The sequence below is a fragment of the Salmo salar genome, chromosome ssa24 (assembly GCF_905237065.1).
Source record: "Salmo salar chromosome ssa24, Ssal_v3.1, whole genome shotgun sequence".
In the NCBI taxonomy this organism is placed as follows: Eukaryota; Metazoa; Chordata; class Actinopteri; order Salmoniformes; family Salmonidae; genus Salmo; species Salmo salar.
The window spans coordinates 44,655,837-44,674,322 of NC_059465.1; the positions used below are offsets into that span (position 1 = coordinate 44,655,837).

Genomic DNA, 18,486 nt, shown 5'->3' on the forward strand with positions numbered 1-18,486 from the left:
CTGACCGACCCAGCTAAATAGAGACTGACCGACCCGGCTATATAGAGACTGAATGACCCAGCCCTGTACTTTGTTTGCGAACTAGCACACACACACACACACACACACACACACACACACACACACACACACACACACACACACACACACACAACACACTACACACCTTAGCCGGAATGGCTTGGCTCAGGCTGTGGAGTCTGGTTTGTGAGTTAGGTGGGGATGGATGATGGTAGACATGGGTTCAAATGCTATTTGAAATCGTATCATGTACTTTAGCTGTGCTTGATTGAGTTTGCCTCCTGCAATCGAACCAATAGAATAGTCCCAAAAGGGCAAACTCCGCCCTATCTGGCATTTCAGTCAGGCTACAGAAAACGCTAAAAGTATATGAAACATTTCAAATAGTAGTTGAACCCAGGTTCTGATTGATGTGTTGTTAATGACCAGCTGGCACAGCGGGCTGGGGGTTTCCAGGCACTGGATGGATGTGTGGGTTCTTAAAGGGCAATCCGCAGTTGAAGCAATAACAAATAACAAATAACGAAGCCGTCACCCCGCCGTTTAGGATGATGGGCCTGTGGAAATGTAACCGCTCTTAAATTCATAGACAGAGCTATTGATGCAAGGACTGACCATCAAAGATATCAAAATAACATTTTAACCCTCTTTTTCTTCCCAATTTCGTGATTACGATCTTGTCTCATCGCTGCAACTCCTCAACGGGCTCGGGAGAGGCGAAAGTCTTGTCTTGCGCCCTCCGAAACATGACCCGCCAAGCCGTGCTTCTTAACACCCGCTCGCTTAACCCGTGTTGTGTTGGAGGAAACACTGTTCAACTGACAACCGAAGTCAGCCTGAAAGGCACCTGGCCCGCCGCAAGGAGTCGCTAGAGCGCAATGAGCCCGAGAGGCTTGTTACAACTTAATTTCAGGGCCGGCATTATCAACAGGACTTAAGGGGCTTAGCCCGCCCTGCCGTACCTCCTTGCCCGTCCAAATTAAATATTTAAATATTTAAAATGTATTTCACAGAGATGGTGCCAATAGAAAGACACCTCAATTTCAGATAAATCATGAGAACAAGGGAAGAAACAGCGCCCCTCTGTATCTGTATGTGTAGCCCATGTATCTGATACTGTCTGGACAAAAATAGTATTTGCATGTAATACTCTTTTTGTCCAGAGAGCATCAGATACATGGGCTACCTACAGTAAGACAGAGGGGCGCTGTTTAGCACGCTCGGATGCTTTCTGCATTGGAGATAGCAGTTTCAGCCACTTGCGATTTGAAGTTGGCGGATACACAGTGTACTGTTCAGATGCTGGAATTATTTTGGATGAACATGCAAAAGGTAATCTACTTTTTGTTTGACAATTAGATGAAAAACATCATGACTGGTTGTGTTCATGCCACATTAAAAAAGGTAATACATTTTTTACAGTTAAATGACATGTCTTTATTGTAAAGAACTGCTAAAGCAGTCATTTGGACTCTTCATGAATTTAAAAACAATATTACTCTGCCAAGTCAAGCGTGTGCACACAGGTGGTCCCATGAAAAAAACATGCCCCTCCCCCCCCCCCAAGGAAATCAAATGCCCATCCAACTGATTTGTTCTGGCGCCGGCCCTGCTTCAGCTTTAAGCACAAAGTGATTTTGTCCGTCTGTGACCAAGAGAAAGTGGTCTTAGTTCAATTCTATTAAATTATTTTGTCGTTTTGTTTTTATGTTGAGAACTCGAAAAACGAGTATTGTTGCATCTGCTAGATTCTCCAATTTTGTAAGCACAGCTGTGAGTTTGACAGACACAGGAAATCGTTCCTTTGTCTGGATAGGACAGAAAATGTGACACGTCACTCCCTATGCAAATGTAGGGTCTGAAACTTCCAGTCAGCCCTGCTGGGAGAGCAGGGAGATGTGGCTTTCTTGTATTATAAGACACTTACACTTATTATACGACATTTACAGAGCGCTTCTGAGAACCGGTCCAGAAATGCTTTAAAATCCCCCAAAATAGGGGACTTAACGTCTATTTGAGGCTATAGAGTGTTTGCTTACATTTCCAATGTTTACAAACATTGGAGTAAAACAAGCTCAGTATTTTGGGTTGTGGTGGGGCAGGACACTTTAACTAAGCCCAGGGGGCATTTATAAGAGACATTGTAAAATAATAAATGAGTATATTTCACTACGTCCAGAAATGGATGTAGCATCTTTAAGGGGCCGTGTCTGTTTGTGCCTCCTCTACTACTGTTTACACAGCTGATAACGTTTCTCAACCTCTATGAAACTTCTAGTTTTTCTAGCTTTATGATATACTGTAAAGCTTTCCATCAACACACAAGTTGACTACTCTGCCGCCGACTCCGCTCTGCCGCCGACTCCGCTCTGCCACCGACTCCTCTCTGCCGCCGACTCCGCGCTCCGCCGCCGACTCCCCTCTCTGCCGCCGACTCCTCTTTCTGCCGCCGACTCCTCTCTCTGCCGCCGACTCCTCTCTCTGCCGCCGACTCCGCTCTGCCGCCGACTCGGCTCTGCCGCCGACTCCTCTCTCTGCCGCCGACTCCTCTCTCTGCCGCCGACTCCTCTTTCCGCCGCCGACTCCTCTCTCCGCCGCCGACTCCGCTCTGCCGCCGACTCCTCTCTCTGCCGCCGACTCCGCTCTGCCGCCGACTCCGCTCTGCCGCCGACTCCTCTCTCTGCCGCCGACTCCTCTCTCTTGCCGCCGACTCCTCTCTCCGCCGCCGACTCCCCTCTCCGCCGCCGACTCGTCTCTCTGCCGCCGACTCCTCTTTCTGCCGCCGACTCCTCTCTCTGCCGCCGACTCCTCTTTCCGCCGCCGACTCCTCTCTCCGCCGCCGACTCCTCTCTCCGCCGCCGACTCCCCTCTCCGCCGCCGACTCCTCTCTCTGCCGCCGACTCCTCTTTCTGCCGCCGACTCCCCTCTCTGCCGCCGACTCCTCTCTCTGCCGCCGACTCCGCGCTCCGCCGCCGACTCCTCTTTCTGCCGCCGACTCCTCTCTCTGCCGCCGACTCCGCGCTCTGCCGCCGACTCCTCTCTCTGCCGCCGACTCCTCTCTCTGCCGCCGACTCCTCTTTCCGCCGCCGACTCCTCTCTCTGCCGCCGACTCCTCTTTCTGCCGCCGACTCCCCTCTCTGCCGCCGACTCCCCTCTCTGCCGCCGACTCCTCTCTCTGCCGCCGACTCCGCGCTCCGCCGCCGACTCCTCTTTCTGCCGCCGACTCCTCTCTCTGCCGCCGACTCCGCGCTCTGCCGCCGACTCCTCTCTCTGCCGCCGACTCCTCTCTCCGCCGCCGACTCCTCTCTCCGCCGCCGACTCCTCTCTCCCCCGCCGACTCCTCTCTCTGCCGCCGACTCCTCTTTCTGCCGCCGACTCCGCTCTGCCGCCGACTCCTCTCTCTGCCGCCGACTCCGCTCTGCCTCCGACTCCTCTCTCCGCCGCCGACTCCCCTCTCTGCCGCCGACTCCTCTCTCTGCCGCCGACTCCTCTCTCTGCCGCCGACTCCGCTCTGCCGCCGACTCCGCTCTGCCGCCGACTCCTCTCTCTGCCGCCGACTCCGCGCTCCGCCGCCGACTCCTCTTTCTGCCGCCGACTCCTCTCTCTGCCGCCGACTCCCCGCTCTGCCGCCGACTCCTCTCTCTGCCGCCGACTCCTCTCTCTGCCGCCGACTCCGCGCTCTGCCGCCGACTCCTCTCTCTGCCGCCGACTCCTCTCTCTGCCGCCGACTCCGCGCTCTGCCGCCGACTCCTCTTTCTGCCGCCGACTCCGCTCCGCCGCCGACTCCTCTTTCCGCCGCCGACTCCTCTCTCCACCGCCGACTCCTCTCTCCGCCGCCGACTCCCCTCTCCGCCGCCGACTCCTCTCTCCGCCGCCGACTCCTCTTTCTGCCGCCGACTCCCCTCTCTGCCGCCGACTCCGCTCTGCCGCCGACTCCGCTCTGCCGCCGACTCCTCTCTCTGCCGCCGACTCCTCTTTCTGCCGCCGACTCCTCTCTCTGCCGCCGACTCCTCTCTCTGCCGCCGACTCCCCTCTCTGCCGCCGACTCCTCTCTCTGCCGCCGACTCCTCTCTCTGCCGCCGACTCCTCTCTCTGCCGCCGACTCCGCGCTCCGCCGCCGACTCCTCTTTCTGCCGCCGACTCCCCTCTCTGCCGCCGACTCCCCTCTCTGCCGCCGACTCCCCTCTCTGCCGCCGACTCCCCTCTCCGCTGCCGACTCCGCGCTCCGCCGCCGACTCCTCTCTCTGCCGCCGACTCCCCTCTCTGCCGCCGACTCCCCTCTCTGCCGCCGACTCCCCTCTCCGCTGCCGACTCCGCGCTCCGCCGCCGACTCCGCTCTGCTCTGTATTTTATTCATATTGTAGTTTTGATTTTCAAAAGTGTGTGTATAACTAGGTGCAGTGATTGAAACTCCTCATGACGCACTAAAGCAGAACAGCCATTATGTGCTTTTCCAAGGTCCCATCCTTGTAGGTGGTCTACATTTAGTTCCTGTATAGAAACCATGGTCAGAAATAAGCCTGTCGTCTCTGTTTTTATATAAACTAAAGCAGACAATAGTGTTGATCTAGATGTGGTCGTGTATTTCTCCTTGTGGCGGTGTACTGCTTGTATCGAAAGAGGCCACCCACACACTATAAACATACTATAAACAAGAGTCCCTGGAGAGGAAGGAGGAAGGAGGAGAGAGGAGGAGGGGTGGGAGAAAGGGAAGGGAGGAATGAACATCACTCTGTTTGCTCATCACCCTCCTCTGTTTCATCATCTCCTCCGTCGTCAGACTTCTCTCAGTAGAAGGTTGTTTGGGTTATATGACTTGTTTATATCACAAGGTTCCAAAATGTGTTTGTGGGTGTGATGTCTTTACCACACTGTTTTTTAAAAATGTTTTAAAGATCAAAAGAGTTTTCCCTCTGTTTTCACATAGCATTTCACACTGCACAGCAATATGTTAAGCACAGTCTGGAGTCAACAGCCTTCGGAGCATAACTTAAATGAGGACACTCAATACCACCACACCTTTTAAACTGCGTGGTCAGACTGGTCCTTGTTTTTTGTTGGAAGTGGTGAGATTATGACGAGGATCACCCATAATAAAAGTGTACCTACACATTTGGAAAAACACTTAGCCTATATAACAATGACCATAACTATGGCTTCCCTTTAGAAGATCCATGTAAAATGTGTAGTATTTTCAAACACCAAGTTGTTGTGACATACGGTGCCTTCGGAAAGTATTCAGACCCCTTGACTTTTTCCACATTTTGTTTTGTTACAGCCTTATTCTAAAACGGATTACACACAATACCCCATAATTACAAAGGGAAAACAGGTTTTCAGAATTTTTGCAAATTTATAAAAAGAAATGTAAAACAGATACCTTATTTACATAATTAATCAGACCCTTTGCTATGAGACTCGAAATTGAGCTCTGGTGCATCCTGTTTCCATTGATCATCCTTGAGATGTTTCTACAACTTGATTGGAGACCTCCTGTGGTAAATTCAATTGATTGGACATGATTTGGAAAGTCACACAGCTGTCTATATAAGGTCCCACAGTGCATGTCAGAGAAAAAACCAAGCCATGAGGTAATATGTACATGTAGGTAGACTTATTAAAGTGACTATGCATAGATGATAACAACAAAGTAGCAGCGGTGTAAAAGAGGGGGGAGCAATGCAAATAGTCTGGGAGCCATTTGATTAGATGTTCAGGAGTCTTATGGCTTGGGGGTAGAAGCTGTTTAGAAGCCTCTTGGACCTAGACTTGGCGTTCCGGTACCGCTTGCCGTGCGGTAGCAGAGAGAACAGTGTATGACTAGGGTGGCTGGAGTCTGACAATTTTTAGGGCCTTCCTCTGACACCGCCTGGTATAGAGGTCCTGGATTGCAGGAAGCTTGGCCCCAGTGATGTACTGGGCCATTCTCACTACCCTCTGTAGTGCCTTGCGATCGGAGGCTGAGCAGTTGCCATACCAGGCAGTGATGCAACCAGTCAGGATGCTCTCGATGGTGCAGCTGTACAATCTTTTGAGGATCTGAGGACCCATGCCAAATCTTTTCAGTCTCCTGAGGGGGAATAGGTTTTGTCGTGTCTTGGTGTGCTTGGACCATGTTAGGCTGTTGGTGATGTGGACACCAAGGAACTTGAAACTCTCAACCTGCTCCACTGCCCGTCGATAAGAATGGGGGCGTGCTCGGTCCTCTTTTTCCTGTAGTCCACAATCATCTTCTTTGTCTTGATCACGTTGAGGGAAAGGTTGTTGTCCTGGCACCACATGGTCAGGTCTCTGACCTCCTCCCTATAGGCTGCCTAGTCGTTGTCTGTGATCAGGCCTACCACTGTTGTCATTGGCAACCTTAATTATGGTGTTGGAGTCGTGCCTGGCCGTGCAGTCATGAGTGAACAGGGAGCACAGGAGGGGACTAAGCACGCACCCCTGGTGGCCTCCGTGTTGAGGATCAGCGTGGCGGATGTGTTGTTACCTACCCTCACCACCTGGGGAAGTCCAGGATCCAGTTGCAGAGGGAGGTGTTTAGTCCCAGGTGTTTAGTCCTTAGCTTATTGATGAGCTTTGAGGGCACTATGGTGTTGATCGCTGAACTGTAGTCAATGAACAGCATTCTCACATAGGTGTTCCTTTTGTCCAGATGGGGAAGGGCAGTGTGGAGTGGCAATAGAGATCGCATCATCTGTGGATCTGTTGGGGTGGTATGCAAATTGGATTGGGTCTAGTTTTTTTGTTGTTGATAAATGGTGTAATGTGAGCCATGACCATCCTTTCAAAGCACTTCATGGCTACAGATGTGAGTGCTATGAGTCGGTAGTCATTTAGGCATGTTACCTTAGTGTTCTTGAGCACAGACACTATGGTGGTCTGCTTAAAATATGTTGGTATTACAGACTGACAGGGAGAGGTTGAAAATGTCAGGGAAGACACTTGCCAGTTGGTCAGCGCATGCTCGCAGAACACGTCCTGGTAATCTGTCTGGGCCTGCGGCCTTGTGAATGTTGACCTGTTTAAAGGTCTTACTCACATCGGCTGCGGAGAGCGTAATCACACAGTCTTCTGGAACAGCTGGTGCTCTCATGCATGTTTCAGTGTTATTTGCCTCGAAGCGAGCATAGAAGTACTTTAGCTCGTCTGGTAGGCTTGTGTCGCTGGGCAGCTTTCGGCTGTGCTTCCCTTTGTAGTCTGTAATGGTTTGCAAGCCCTGCCACATCCGACGTGCGTCAGAGCCAGTGTAGTATGATTCAATCTTTGTCCTGTATTGAAGCTTTGCCTGTTTGTTGGTTTGTTGGATTTGATGGATTTCTTATAAACTCCCGGGTTAGTGTCCCGCTCATTGAAAGCGGCAGTTCTAGCCTTTAGCTCAGTGCGGATGTTGCCTGTAATCCATGGCTTCTGGTTGGGGTATGTACGTACGGTCACTGTGGGGACGACATCATCGATGCACTTATTGATGAAGCCAATGACTGGTATGGTGTACACCTTAATGCCATCGTAGGAATCCCGGAACATATTCCAGTCTGTGCTAGCAAAATAGTCCTGTAGCTTAGCATCTGCTTCATCTGACCACTTTTTAATTGATCTAGTCACTGGTGCTTCCTGCTTGAATTTTTGCTTGCAAGCAGGAAACAGGAGGATATAATTATGGTCAGATTTGCCAAATGGAGGGCGAGGGAGAGATTTGTATGCATCTCTGTATGTGGAGTAAAGGTGGTCCAGAGTTTTTCCCTCTGGCTGCACATTTAACATGCTGATAGAAATTTGGTAAAACGGATTTAAGTTTCCCTGCATTAAAGTCCCCGGCTACTAGGAGCGTTGCCTCTGGGTGAGCGTTTTCTTGTTTGCTTATGGCGGAATACAGCTCATTGAGTGCTGTCTTAGTGCCAGCCTCAGTCTGTATTGGTATGTAAACAGCTACGAAAAATACAGATTCAAATTCTCTTGGTAGATAGTGTGGTCTACAGCTTATCATGAGATACTCTACCTTAGGTGAGCAAAAGCTCTAGACTTCCTTAGATATCGTAAGCCAGCTGTTATTTACAAAAATACATAGTCCGCCACCCCTTGTCTTACCAGACGCTGCTGTTCTATCCTGCCGGTATATCGTATAACCAGCCAGCTGTACGTTGATAGTGTCGTTGTTCAGCCACGACTCCGTGAAGCATAAGATATTACAGTTTTGAATGTCCTGTTGGTAGTTTAATCTTCCGCGTCGGTCATCAATTTTAATTCTCCAAAGATTGCACGTTTGCTAGCAGAATGGAAGGCAGTGGGGGTTTATTCGATCACCTACGAATTCTCAGATAGCAGCCCCGCCCTCTGGCCCCTTTTTCTCCGCCTCCTCTTCACGCAAATCACGAGGACCTGGGGCCTGTTCCCGAGAAAGCAGTATATAATTCGCGTCGGACTCGTCAGACTCGTTAAAGGAAAAAAAGGATTCTGCCAATCCGTGGTGAGTAATCTCAGTCCTGATGTATAGAAGTTTAGTTTAGTTTTTATTTTCGGTCATAAGAGATGGTAGCGGCAACATTATGTACAAAAATAGTAAAAAAAAATTAAAAGTTACAAACAACGCAGATAAACAAACAAAAAAACAATAGGACTGGTAAAACGTCAGCCTTCTTCTCCGGCGCCATGGTTACATCCTCCATGGGTCCATATGTTGGAGCATTTATTTACTGATATTGTTTCACCATAAACAGGCTCTACTACACCAATCACCCAGGAGGACCTGCAGGCGGTGACTAATGACAAGAGCGACACATCCAACCGCACCATTACCTTCAACGTGATTCGTCGACCAAAACTAGGCAGACTGGTGACAGTGCTGGCTGATAATTTCACTGTTGACGTCTCCTCCTTCACACAGACAATGGTAAGAGCAGAACCTAACAACTAACCAGAACCTGAGGTGGTAGTAGTAGAAGTGCTGATTTAGGATTAGTTTTCATAATGAATAAGATTATTTGGACAGGTGAGACCAGGGCCCATATTCCTACAATTGAGTTGGAGCGCTGGTAAAGTTTTGCCTTTTAGATCTACAATTAATATGATTAAATAGACAGATCCCGGACCAGCACTTGATACATACAGTAAGAGTGTGCAAAGCTGTCATCAAGGCAAAGGGTGGCTACTTTGAAGAATCTAAAATAGAAAATATTTTGATTTGTTTAACACTTTTTTTGGTTACTACATGACTCCATATGTGTTATTTCATAGTTATTTCATTGTTTTGATGTGTTCACTATTATTCTGCAATGTCAGAAAATAGTTTAAAAAAATATATAAAAAAAATAAGAAAAAACCTTGTAATTCGTAGGTGTGAACCAAATCTTTTGACTGGTATTGTATGGCCACAGTAGTTTCTATGATAAGACATAACAAGACTCTTCTTGCACTGTTTGGGAGAGTGTATTCTGATTCATTTGTTCAGTAAAACAATATTTTACGGTGAGAAGCAAACAGAAGGAAACTCCACAGGATATAAATTCCTATTCAAGCCGAAACAAATGTTGTTTGGCCTTGACAGGAAGCGTGGTCAGTGTTTTTTGATTGGATAAGGCCTCAGGTCACACTCTCTACAGCTGAGTACATAGACATGCATTATACATATGTTTCTATTCTGAATATCAACCACAGATTTTTTCTAGCGGAAGAAGCAACTCATGTGAAGTGTTCATGTCTTGAATTATTCGTTGATGACTAAAGTTCTGATGCTCAGTGTTTTGTCTAACGCTTTATTTATTTTTTTGGTTACGTTAAAATGGGGATACAAAAGTGGGGCCAAATGTAGGTTACAAAAGTGGGGAAATTCCCGGGCTTGCCCTTCCGATTCATAGTAACACCAACCTTCACTGATTTCTGGTCTCTCTGTGTCTCAGGTGGACCAGCGGAAGATTCTGTACATCCAGAGTCTTGTGGCGTCGGTTGGCTGGTCCGCCATGGACTCAATGACCTTCTCAGTGTCCTCACCTCCAGCTTCCCTGGAGAACGAGACCTTCAAAATGGACATCTCCTACGAGAATGCTGGACCCGACCGAAAGACTCTGCTCCTCGCTAACACAGGTGGGCCGTTGGTGAATCATTGATGATGTACAACAACAGGACATTATGTTGTTAATTTAACTTTCCATGAATATTATACAATTAAGGGGTATGAAATATTAGCAACATATTTATTTTTTTAACCCATAGGTGTTCCCGCTTATGGAGGACCAAAGCTGCCAAAATTAGAGTTAAATTAATAAATAAAACACACAAATAGATAAATGCAAAGATAAATGGATAAATTAATAAATGGATAAATAAATAAATGAATAAATGGATGAATGATTGCACACACAGTGCATTTGGAAAGTATTTAGACACCTTGACTTTTTCCACATTTTGTTTACGTTAGTCTTATTCTAAAATGGAATAAATTGTGTTTTTCCCCTCGTCAATCTACCAACAATACCCCATAATGACAAAGCAAAAACAGGTTTTTAAAAATGTTTGCAAATGTATTAAAAACAAAAAACTGAAATATCTCATTTATATAAGTATTCAGACCCTTTACTCAGTACTTTGATGAAGCACCTTTGGCAGCGATTACAGCCTCGAGTCTCTTCTTTGGTATGACACTACAAGTTTGGCATTCCTGTATTTTGGGAGTTTCTCCCATTCTTCTCTGCAGATCCTCTCAAGCTCTTGTCAGGTTGGATGGGGAGCGTCGCTGCACAGCTAATTTCTTGTCTCTAGAGATGTTCGATCATGGTCAAGTCCAGGCTCTGGCTGGGACACTCAAGGACATTCTGAGACTTGTCCCGAAGCCACTCTTGCGTTGTCTTGGCTGTGTACTAAGGGTCGTTGTCCTGTTAGATGGTGAACCTTCGCCCCAGTCTGCGGTCCTGAGAGCTCTGGAGCAGGTTTTCATCAAGGATCTCTCTATACTTTGCTCCATTCATCTTTCCCTCGATCCTGACTAGTCTCCCAGTCCCTGCCACTGAAAAACATCCCCACAGCATGATGCTGCCACCGCCATGCTTCCCCGAAAGGGATGGTGCCAGGTTTCCTCAAGACGTGACGCTTGGCATTCAGGCCAAAGAGTTCAATCTTGGTTTCATCAAACAATAGAATCTTGTTTCTCATGGTCTGAGAGTCCTTTAGGTGGATTTTGGCAAACTCCAAGCTGGATGTCATGTGCCTTTTACTGAGGAGTGGCTTCCGTCTGGCCACTCTTCCAAAAAAGCCTGATTGGTGAAAGGCTGCAGAGTTGGTTGTCCTTCTGGAAAGTTCTCCCATCTCCACAGAGGAACTCTAGAGCTCTGTCAGAGTGACCATCGGATTCTTGGTCACTTCCCTGACCAAGGCCCTTCTCCCACGATTGCTCAGTTTGGCCGGGCGGCCAGCTCTAGTAAGAGTCTTGGTGGTTCCAAACTTCTTCCATTTAAGAATGATGGAGGCCACTGTGTTCTTGGGGACCTTCAATGCTGCAGAAATGTTTTGGTTCCTTTCCCCAGATCTGTGCCTCGACACAATCCTGTCTCGGAGCTCTACGGACAATTCCTTCGACCTCATGGCTTGGTTTCTGCTCTGACATGCACTGTCAACTGTGGGCTCTGAGCTCAATTTTTTGTGTCATACCAAAGTGTCTGAATAGTTATGTAAATAAGGCATCTGTTTCTTATTTTTAATACATTTGCAAAAAATTCAAAAAACCTATTTTCGCTTTGTCATTATGCAGTATTGTGTGTAGATTGATGAGGAAATTGTTTATTTAATACATTTTAGAATAAGGCTGTAACGTAACAAAATGTGGAAAAAAGGGGAAGTGGTCTGACTATTTTCCAAATGCACTGTAATTATGGCAGCTTCGGTCCTCCATACTGACTTGTCCCCTCGTTGCATTCTAGGTGCTGTGGTGACCGAGGGTGACCGCATCGTCATCGACAAGTCCAAGCTGGATGCGTCTAACCTTATGTCCAAGCTGCCCACGCCCCAGCGTAGCTCTCACGAGATCTGGTTCCAGGTCAAGTCTCTACCCCAGCACGGGGTCATTGTGGTGGGAGAGAGGAACCTCACCGTGGAGAAACCCAACTTCTCCCAGTACATCCTCAACAAGTATGGCATCACATACCGGCACGACGACTCTGAGACGCTCCATGACCGCTTTGTCTTCGACACCTGGCTGAACCCCAAGGGTAAACCGGCCCAGCGCCCTCTGGACGACAGCCAGGTACGTAATGTTGCTAATCTACCTTGTATTTTGAACACTTTTATCCAACGGTTTATTTCTGGACTGGTACAGGTCTGTTTTTTTAATTTTCATTTAAAAAAAAAAATCTGTTTGAACGTTGTGTATGCTGCAAAATGAATTGCCTCATTGAGGATATTGGAAGTTCTGCTTCAAATTATAATGCAGAAGACAATATTCCATTCAACAAAGTAAAGTAATATTCTTCTCTAATGAGGTGCTGGAGGAGTGGTTCAACATCACGGTGATCCCAGTCAACGACCAGCCGCCCGTTTTGAAGACCAAAGCCCCCAGCCTGAGCGTGGTACAGGGGGACACAGTGGCCCTGGGGCCGGAGAACCTCAATGTGGAAGATTTGGACAACCCTTCAGAGGACATCCAGTACATCGTCGTCAGCAAGCCCAACAACGGCTATCTGGCCCTGGGAGGAAGCCTTAACGAGTCTGTGGTGTCCTTCACTCAGGCTCAGATCAACAGTGGGAAGGTGTACTTTGTCCATGATGGAAGCCGGGCTTCTGGGGTGTTTTATTTTAGTGTTTCCGATGGCCATCACAAACCGGTCTATAAGCTCTTCAACCTCGAGGTGACGGAGATCACCATCTCCCTTATCAACAACACTGGGCTGGCTCTGGAGCAGGGACAGACGTCAGTTGTTTTAACCCAGGAGAGTCTGGTGGCAGAGACCAATGGAAAAAACACAACGGTTCACTACCGGATCACCGCTGCGCCACGGTATGGCAAGATCCTTCGGCTGGATGACCAGGAGGTCAGCCAGTTTGAGCAGGAGGACTTAAGGACGGGTAGCTTATTTTATCACATGACGACCCTCACGTCTGGTCAGGACAGCTTTGAGTTCACCGCGTTTACATCGGAAGCTAACCTGACAAACCAGGTTGTCAACATCACGGTTAAGCCCCTGGTCAGGTTTGGCGAGGGGGTGAGAATACCCAATGGCATCGTGGTCAAACTCAACACTGGTTTCCTCAACGCAACTGAGCTGGCTTCTCTATCCGTCAGCGACCCTTTCTTCGAGGTTGTCTCTCATCCAAAGTATGGAAAGCTGGTCCGAGGAAAACCCAAAGCTGGTAAGAAAACCGAGCCACTGGAGTCTTTCTCCTTTCAGGATGTGAAGAAGGAGAGGTTATCCTTCGAGCTCAACGCTAACATGACTGGAGTGCAAGAGCTGAACGACTCTTTGGTGTTCATTCTGAAAGCCGAGAACGTCCCACCTGCCAGGGGAGAGTTCCGGTTCACTGTCGTTCCGTATGATCCTTCGCTAGTCCTAACCACCAAGAGTCCCATCCTGACCACCAGCAGTCCTTTCTCTCAGCCTCTGAACCAAACGACAGTGTTTGGTGTTGGGACGGCACTACCCTCCCTGTCCACCTCCCTCCTTTCCACACAGAGACCCAGCAAGAACCACCAGAAGTTCAAAGGTCGCAACCGCTGGGGGAACACCAACCGGAACGACTCGGCAGGTACAGATACTAATCTGGGCAAGACCACCCTGAGTAAAGGAGACGACAATGAGATTTCCTTTGTGAATACACCGGTCCGAGTAGAGTCATACCCTCAGAAGACCTCCAACCTGACATTGGTGATGCTACCTCTCCTGGCCATGCTCTTATTGGTCATCATCCTGGTGGTGCTGGTTCTCCTGCTGCGACGCAACAGGAAGAGGAAACAGAAACCTGTCACCCCGAAGCCGCCACCCTCACCCTCACCCTCAACCCCACCGGTTTATAACGGCCAGTCGCAGAGGACCGCGGCTGTTCCCACGGTAACGGTGACCCCACTGAGCCCCAGTAGCCCTGCCCTGGACAGGCTGCTTCCTTCAGCCAATCAGGGCTTAGTTAGCAACTCCACATCACTGCTACTTTGCTCGTGGAACGGTGTAGATCCAGAGAGTTCAGCCCAGCTCACTAGAACCACACCCCCCACTCTACAGCAGAACCAATACTGGGTATGACTCTGTAGCTGCTGCCACCTAGGGGAGGGATGGGGAAGTGGACTGTCTACCCTGCTAACATCCATTTCTAACACCCCCACCAACCCCCACTCATCGTTACACTGTAAACCATGACACTACTGTACTATTTGTTTTGTTATATAATCAAAGCATTTTCTACCGAAGCTAAGCACAATCGGCACTGGGAATGCCAACCACTATCCCCACTTTGCAACATAATAAGTAGCTGGTAGCCTATGACTGCTGGACCTAACAAAATCAACACAATCATGAGTAGGTACTGACAACTAGTCCACCTCACCTCTACCAACTGATAGGAAACATGTTCACTATCACTATTGCAGAAGTTTCCAAACATGACCCAGTGTGGGGTTTCAAACAAACCGTAATAATGCGTGGACATCGCATTGCACAGCTCAAGTTTTTTTTTTTTTTTAAGAATAGAATATAATTCAAAATAGAATACAACTTTATTGTACAATTGGTTAGAACGGAATGTGTCTTCTGCCTTTCTCAACCCCCCTTATACACAAGTGCAGTGTGATGTTGGCGCATTGTGAATCCTAGCCATAGTGACTCTACAATACTGTACAGCTACATGTTCATATTGATGTTGCTAGCATGGTTACTTGGTTGATGTATCTTCCATTTAAGTCCTTCTCATTGGATTATTATGAGTAATGATAACCGTAGTAGTTCAGAAAGGAAACACAGCGTAGAAATGTGTTCCGCCATTTATTAAAGAATGAGTAATGTAAGTCTTGGCGATATAGGCTCTGACTTTCAGGGTTTTAGCTCAAAGCCCAAGCAAAGCGTCAATATATAATATGACCTACAAGCAGTGAGCGTGGTAAACTATACCAATCCCCCCAGCAGGACAACAGAAACAGGAAGTGGAAACTCAAAACACATGAACTAGACCATTACTCTAAATATAATGCCAACCATAAAAGGCTGGCGAGGAGAGGAGGGTCTCAGCTTTCTGTAGGTATAATTTATATTTCTCAACTCTCAATATTCAGCTCAATAACAACTATTTTACAAGCAAGATCTTTTTTCTTTATATGGCTTTGAGATATGGAGTAGAGAGCGTGTCAAATGCACACCGACCATTGCGAGTGAATAGGCCTAAAGGTCTCATGGGTAGTTGCCTGCAATTGTAAAGTTATTTTAGAACATTACATTTTCTCTTGGATGAAGACATGGTTACTAGCAGTGAGTATCACAGGCGGCTGGTGGTACCTTAATTAGGGAGGACGGCTTATAACGGCTGGAACGGAGTTAATGGAATGGCATCAAACACAGAGTTTCAGAGTGCTTGATAACATTCCATTAACTCCATTCCAGCCATTATTATGAGCCGTCCTCCCTAATTAAGACGCCACCAGCCGCCTGTGATACTCACTGCTAGTAACCATGCCTAGTGGTTAGAGCGTTGGACTAGTAACCGAAAGGTTGCAAGATCGAATCCCCGAACTGACAAGGTACAAATCTGTTGTTCTGCCCCTGAACAAGGCAGGTTAACCCCACTGTTCCTAGGCCGTCATTGAAAATAAGAATTTGTTCTTAACTGACTTGCCTAGTTAAATAAAAAAATAAAAATGTAATGTACTAAAATAACTTTACAATTATGAGTTGAGAAATACAAATTATACCTACAGAAAGCTGAGACCCTCCTCGACAAGGGGACGAAGCTTCCATATCTGTTTTCCTGCAATTTATTTTGAAATGTTATATGATCAAAACATATTTTTCTCTCGAGCACATGAGGGGATAGGTAGCTTAGTGGTTAGAGCGTTGGGCCAGTAACCGAAAGGTTGCCGGATTGAATCCCCGAGCTGACGTGGTAAAAATCGATCATTCTGCCCCTGAAGAAGGTAGGCCCTCATTGTAAATAAGAATTTGTTCTTAACTGACTTGCCTAGTTAAATAAAGGTAAAATAAAAAAGATAGGAGAGTGGCTTGCTCATCACAGCAGCGGGGATAGAGCGGCAGGGAAGACACTTACAGGAGTCATGAGGATAATGCACTTTACTGTTTGACCCAATACATTGTTTTAGCCACACAAAAAATAGGACGTTGTAAGGTGACCAATGTAGAATGTGCTCTTTCTACATTCATTGGTTCCTTTTCTTCTTATGATCCATGATATTGGCTAACTGATGATGGAGTCGGCGCAGGTTTCTTTGCTGATGACGCGTTTGACTTTCAATGTGAGTTTCCGTGACCTCAGCTCAGCCTGAGGAAACCGGGCCGCTGCCCACTGATCACAGCCTGAGGAAACCGGGCCGCTGCCCCTGATCACAGCCTGAGGAAACTGGGCCGCTGCCCACTGATCACAGCCTGAGGAAACCGGGCCGCTGCCCACTGATCACAGCCTGAGGAAACCGGGCCGCTGCCCACTGATCACAGCCTGAGGAAACCGGGCCGCTGCCCACTGATCATAGCCTGAGGAAACCGGGCCGCTGCCCACTGCTCACAGCCTGAGGAAACCGGGCCGCTGCCCACTGCTCACAGCCTGAGGAAACCGGGCCGCTGCCCACTGATCACAGCCTGAGGAAACCGGGGCCGCTGCCCACTGATCACAGCCTGAGGAAACCGGGGCCGCTGCCCCTGATCACAGCCTGAGGAAACCGGGCCGCTGCCCACTGATCACAGCCTGAGGAAACCGGGGCCGCTGCCCCTGATCACAGCCTGAGGAAACCGGGCCGCTGCCCACTGATCACAGCCTGAGGAAACCGGGGCCGCTTCCCACTGATCAGCCAAATGCTAATTTATAGTATAACCGAGAAATTGCGAGAAAACAAAAATAAAAGTATTGATTTTGAAAAAAAAACATACAGGCCCATGGGCCACTGGCCATGTCAACTTTTCTATTGTTTTATTTTTATATATAAAGTATATGAAGAAAAAAAATTGTGTGTGAATTTCTACCATACCACTCAACTAAAGATGGTCCAGCCCATCTGGAATATGCCAGAATTGCCAGATGACCAATTCGCCCCTGGGTATTATTACAGTATAACTGTTGGTATGTTGAGGTACTCATCCTAGACCAGTGGGAGAATTGCATGCATGCATAAATCAATGGTTTCCTGATTTCTTGTGATCAAAGGATGTCACCTTACCACTCTTTTTTTTTGTATTGGTGTATATATTTCATTATTATGGCGGATAGTATTTTATATATTAAACCCATTCTTCCTAAAGTGTATGTATAATACATATTTCAAGCCATAGTGGAAGATCCCTGTGTACCCTGGTACTGCTGTCATAAATGTTACCGCAACTCTTAAGGTTTCAAAGTTTTGTTACACTGTAAACCAGATTGTGTCAAATCTACCCCTTGAAAGAAAACACCTGTTTAAAGTAGGCTACTTTTTCATTATTTTACATTTCTACACTGAACAACAATATAAAGACAACATGTAAAGTGTTGGTCCTGTGTTTTCATGAGCTGAAATAAAAAGATCCCAGAAATGTTTCATACACACTAAAAGCTTGTTTCTCTCAATTTTTTAAATGTGTTTACATCCCTGTTAGTGACCATTTTATCATTTGTCAAGATAATCCATCCACCTGACAGGTGTGGCAAATCAAGAAGCTGATTAAACAGCCTGATCATTACACAGGTGCACCTTGTGCTGGGGGACAATAAAAGGCCACTCTAAAATGTGCATTTCTGTCACACAACACAATGTCACAGATGTCTCAAGTTTTGAGGGAGCTTGTAATTGCCATGCAGACTGTAGGAATGTCCACCACAGCTATTGCCAGAGGATTGAATGTTCATTTCTCAACCATAAGCCGCCTCCAACGTTGTTTTAGAGAATTTGTCAGTACATCCAACCGGCCTCACAACCACAAACCACGTGTATGTCGTTGACTGGGTGAGCAGTTTGCTGATGTCAACGTTGTGAGCAGAGTGCTCCGTGGCGGTGGGGTTATGGTATGGGAAGGCATAAGCTACGGACAAAGAACACAATTGCATTTTATTGATAGCAATTTGAATGCACATAGACACCGTGATGAGATCCATGAGGTCCGTTGTCGTGCCATTCATCCGCCGCCATCACCTCATGTTTCAGCATGATAATGCACGGCCCCATGTCACAAGGATCTGTAAACAATTCCTGGAAGCTGAAAATGTCCCAGTTCTTCCATGGCCTGCATACTCACCAGACATGTCACCCATTGAGCATGTTTGGGATGCTCTGGATTGACATGTACAACAGCGTGTTACAGTTCC

General features: G+C 47.6%; 1 protein-coding gene across 1 annotated transcript in view; it reads left to right on the forward strand.

Annotated features, from left to right (window-relative positions):
- Window positions 1-17,736, forward strand: part of LOC106585950 (chondroitin sulfate proteoglycan 4) — an 82,689-nt gene extending 64,953 nt beyond the window's left edge. The window contains exons 12-15 of the mRNA XM_045706692.1: window positions 8,736-8,908; window positions 9,915-10,098; window positions 11,928-12,250; window positions 12,486-17,736. Of these exons, the coding sequence (XP_045562648.1) occupies window positions 8,736-8,908; window positions 9,915-10,098; window positions 11,928-12,250; window positions 12,486-14,237 (2,432 nt within the window). The 3' untranslated portion in view covers window positions 14,238-17,736. The remainder of the gene's footprint in view (window positions 1-8,735; window positions 8,909-9,914; window positions 10,099-11,927; window positions 12,251-12,485) is intronic.
- Window positions 17,737-18,486: the final 750 nt, after the last annotated feature.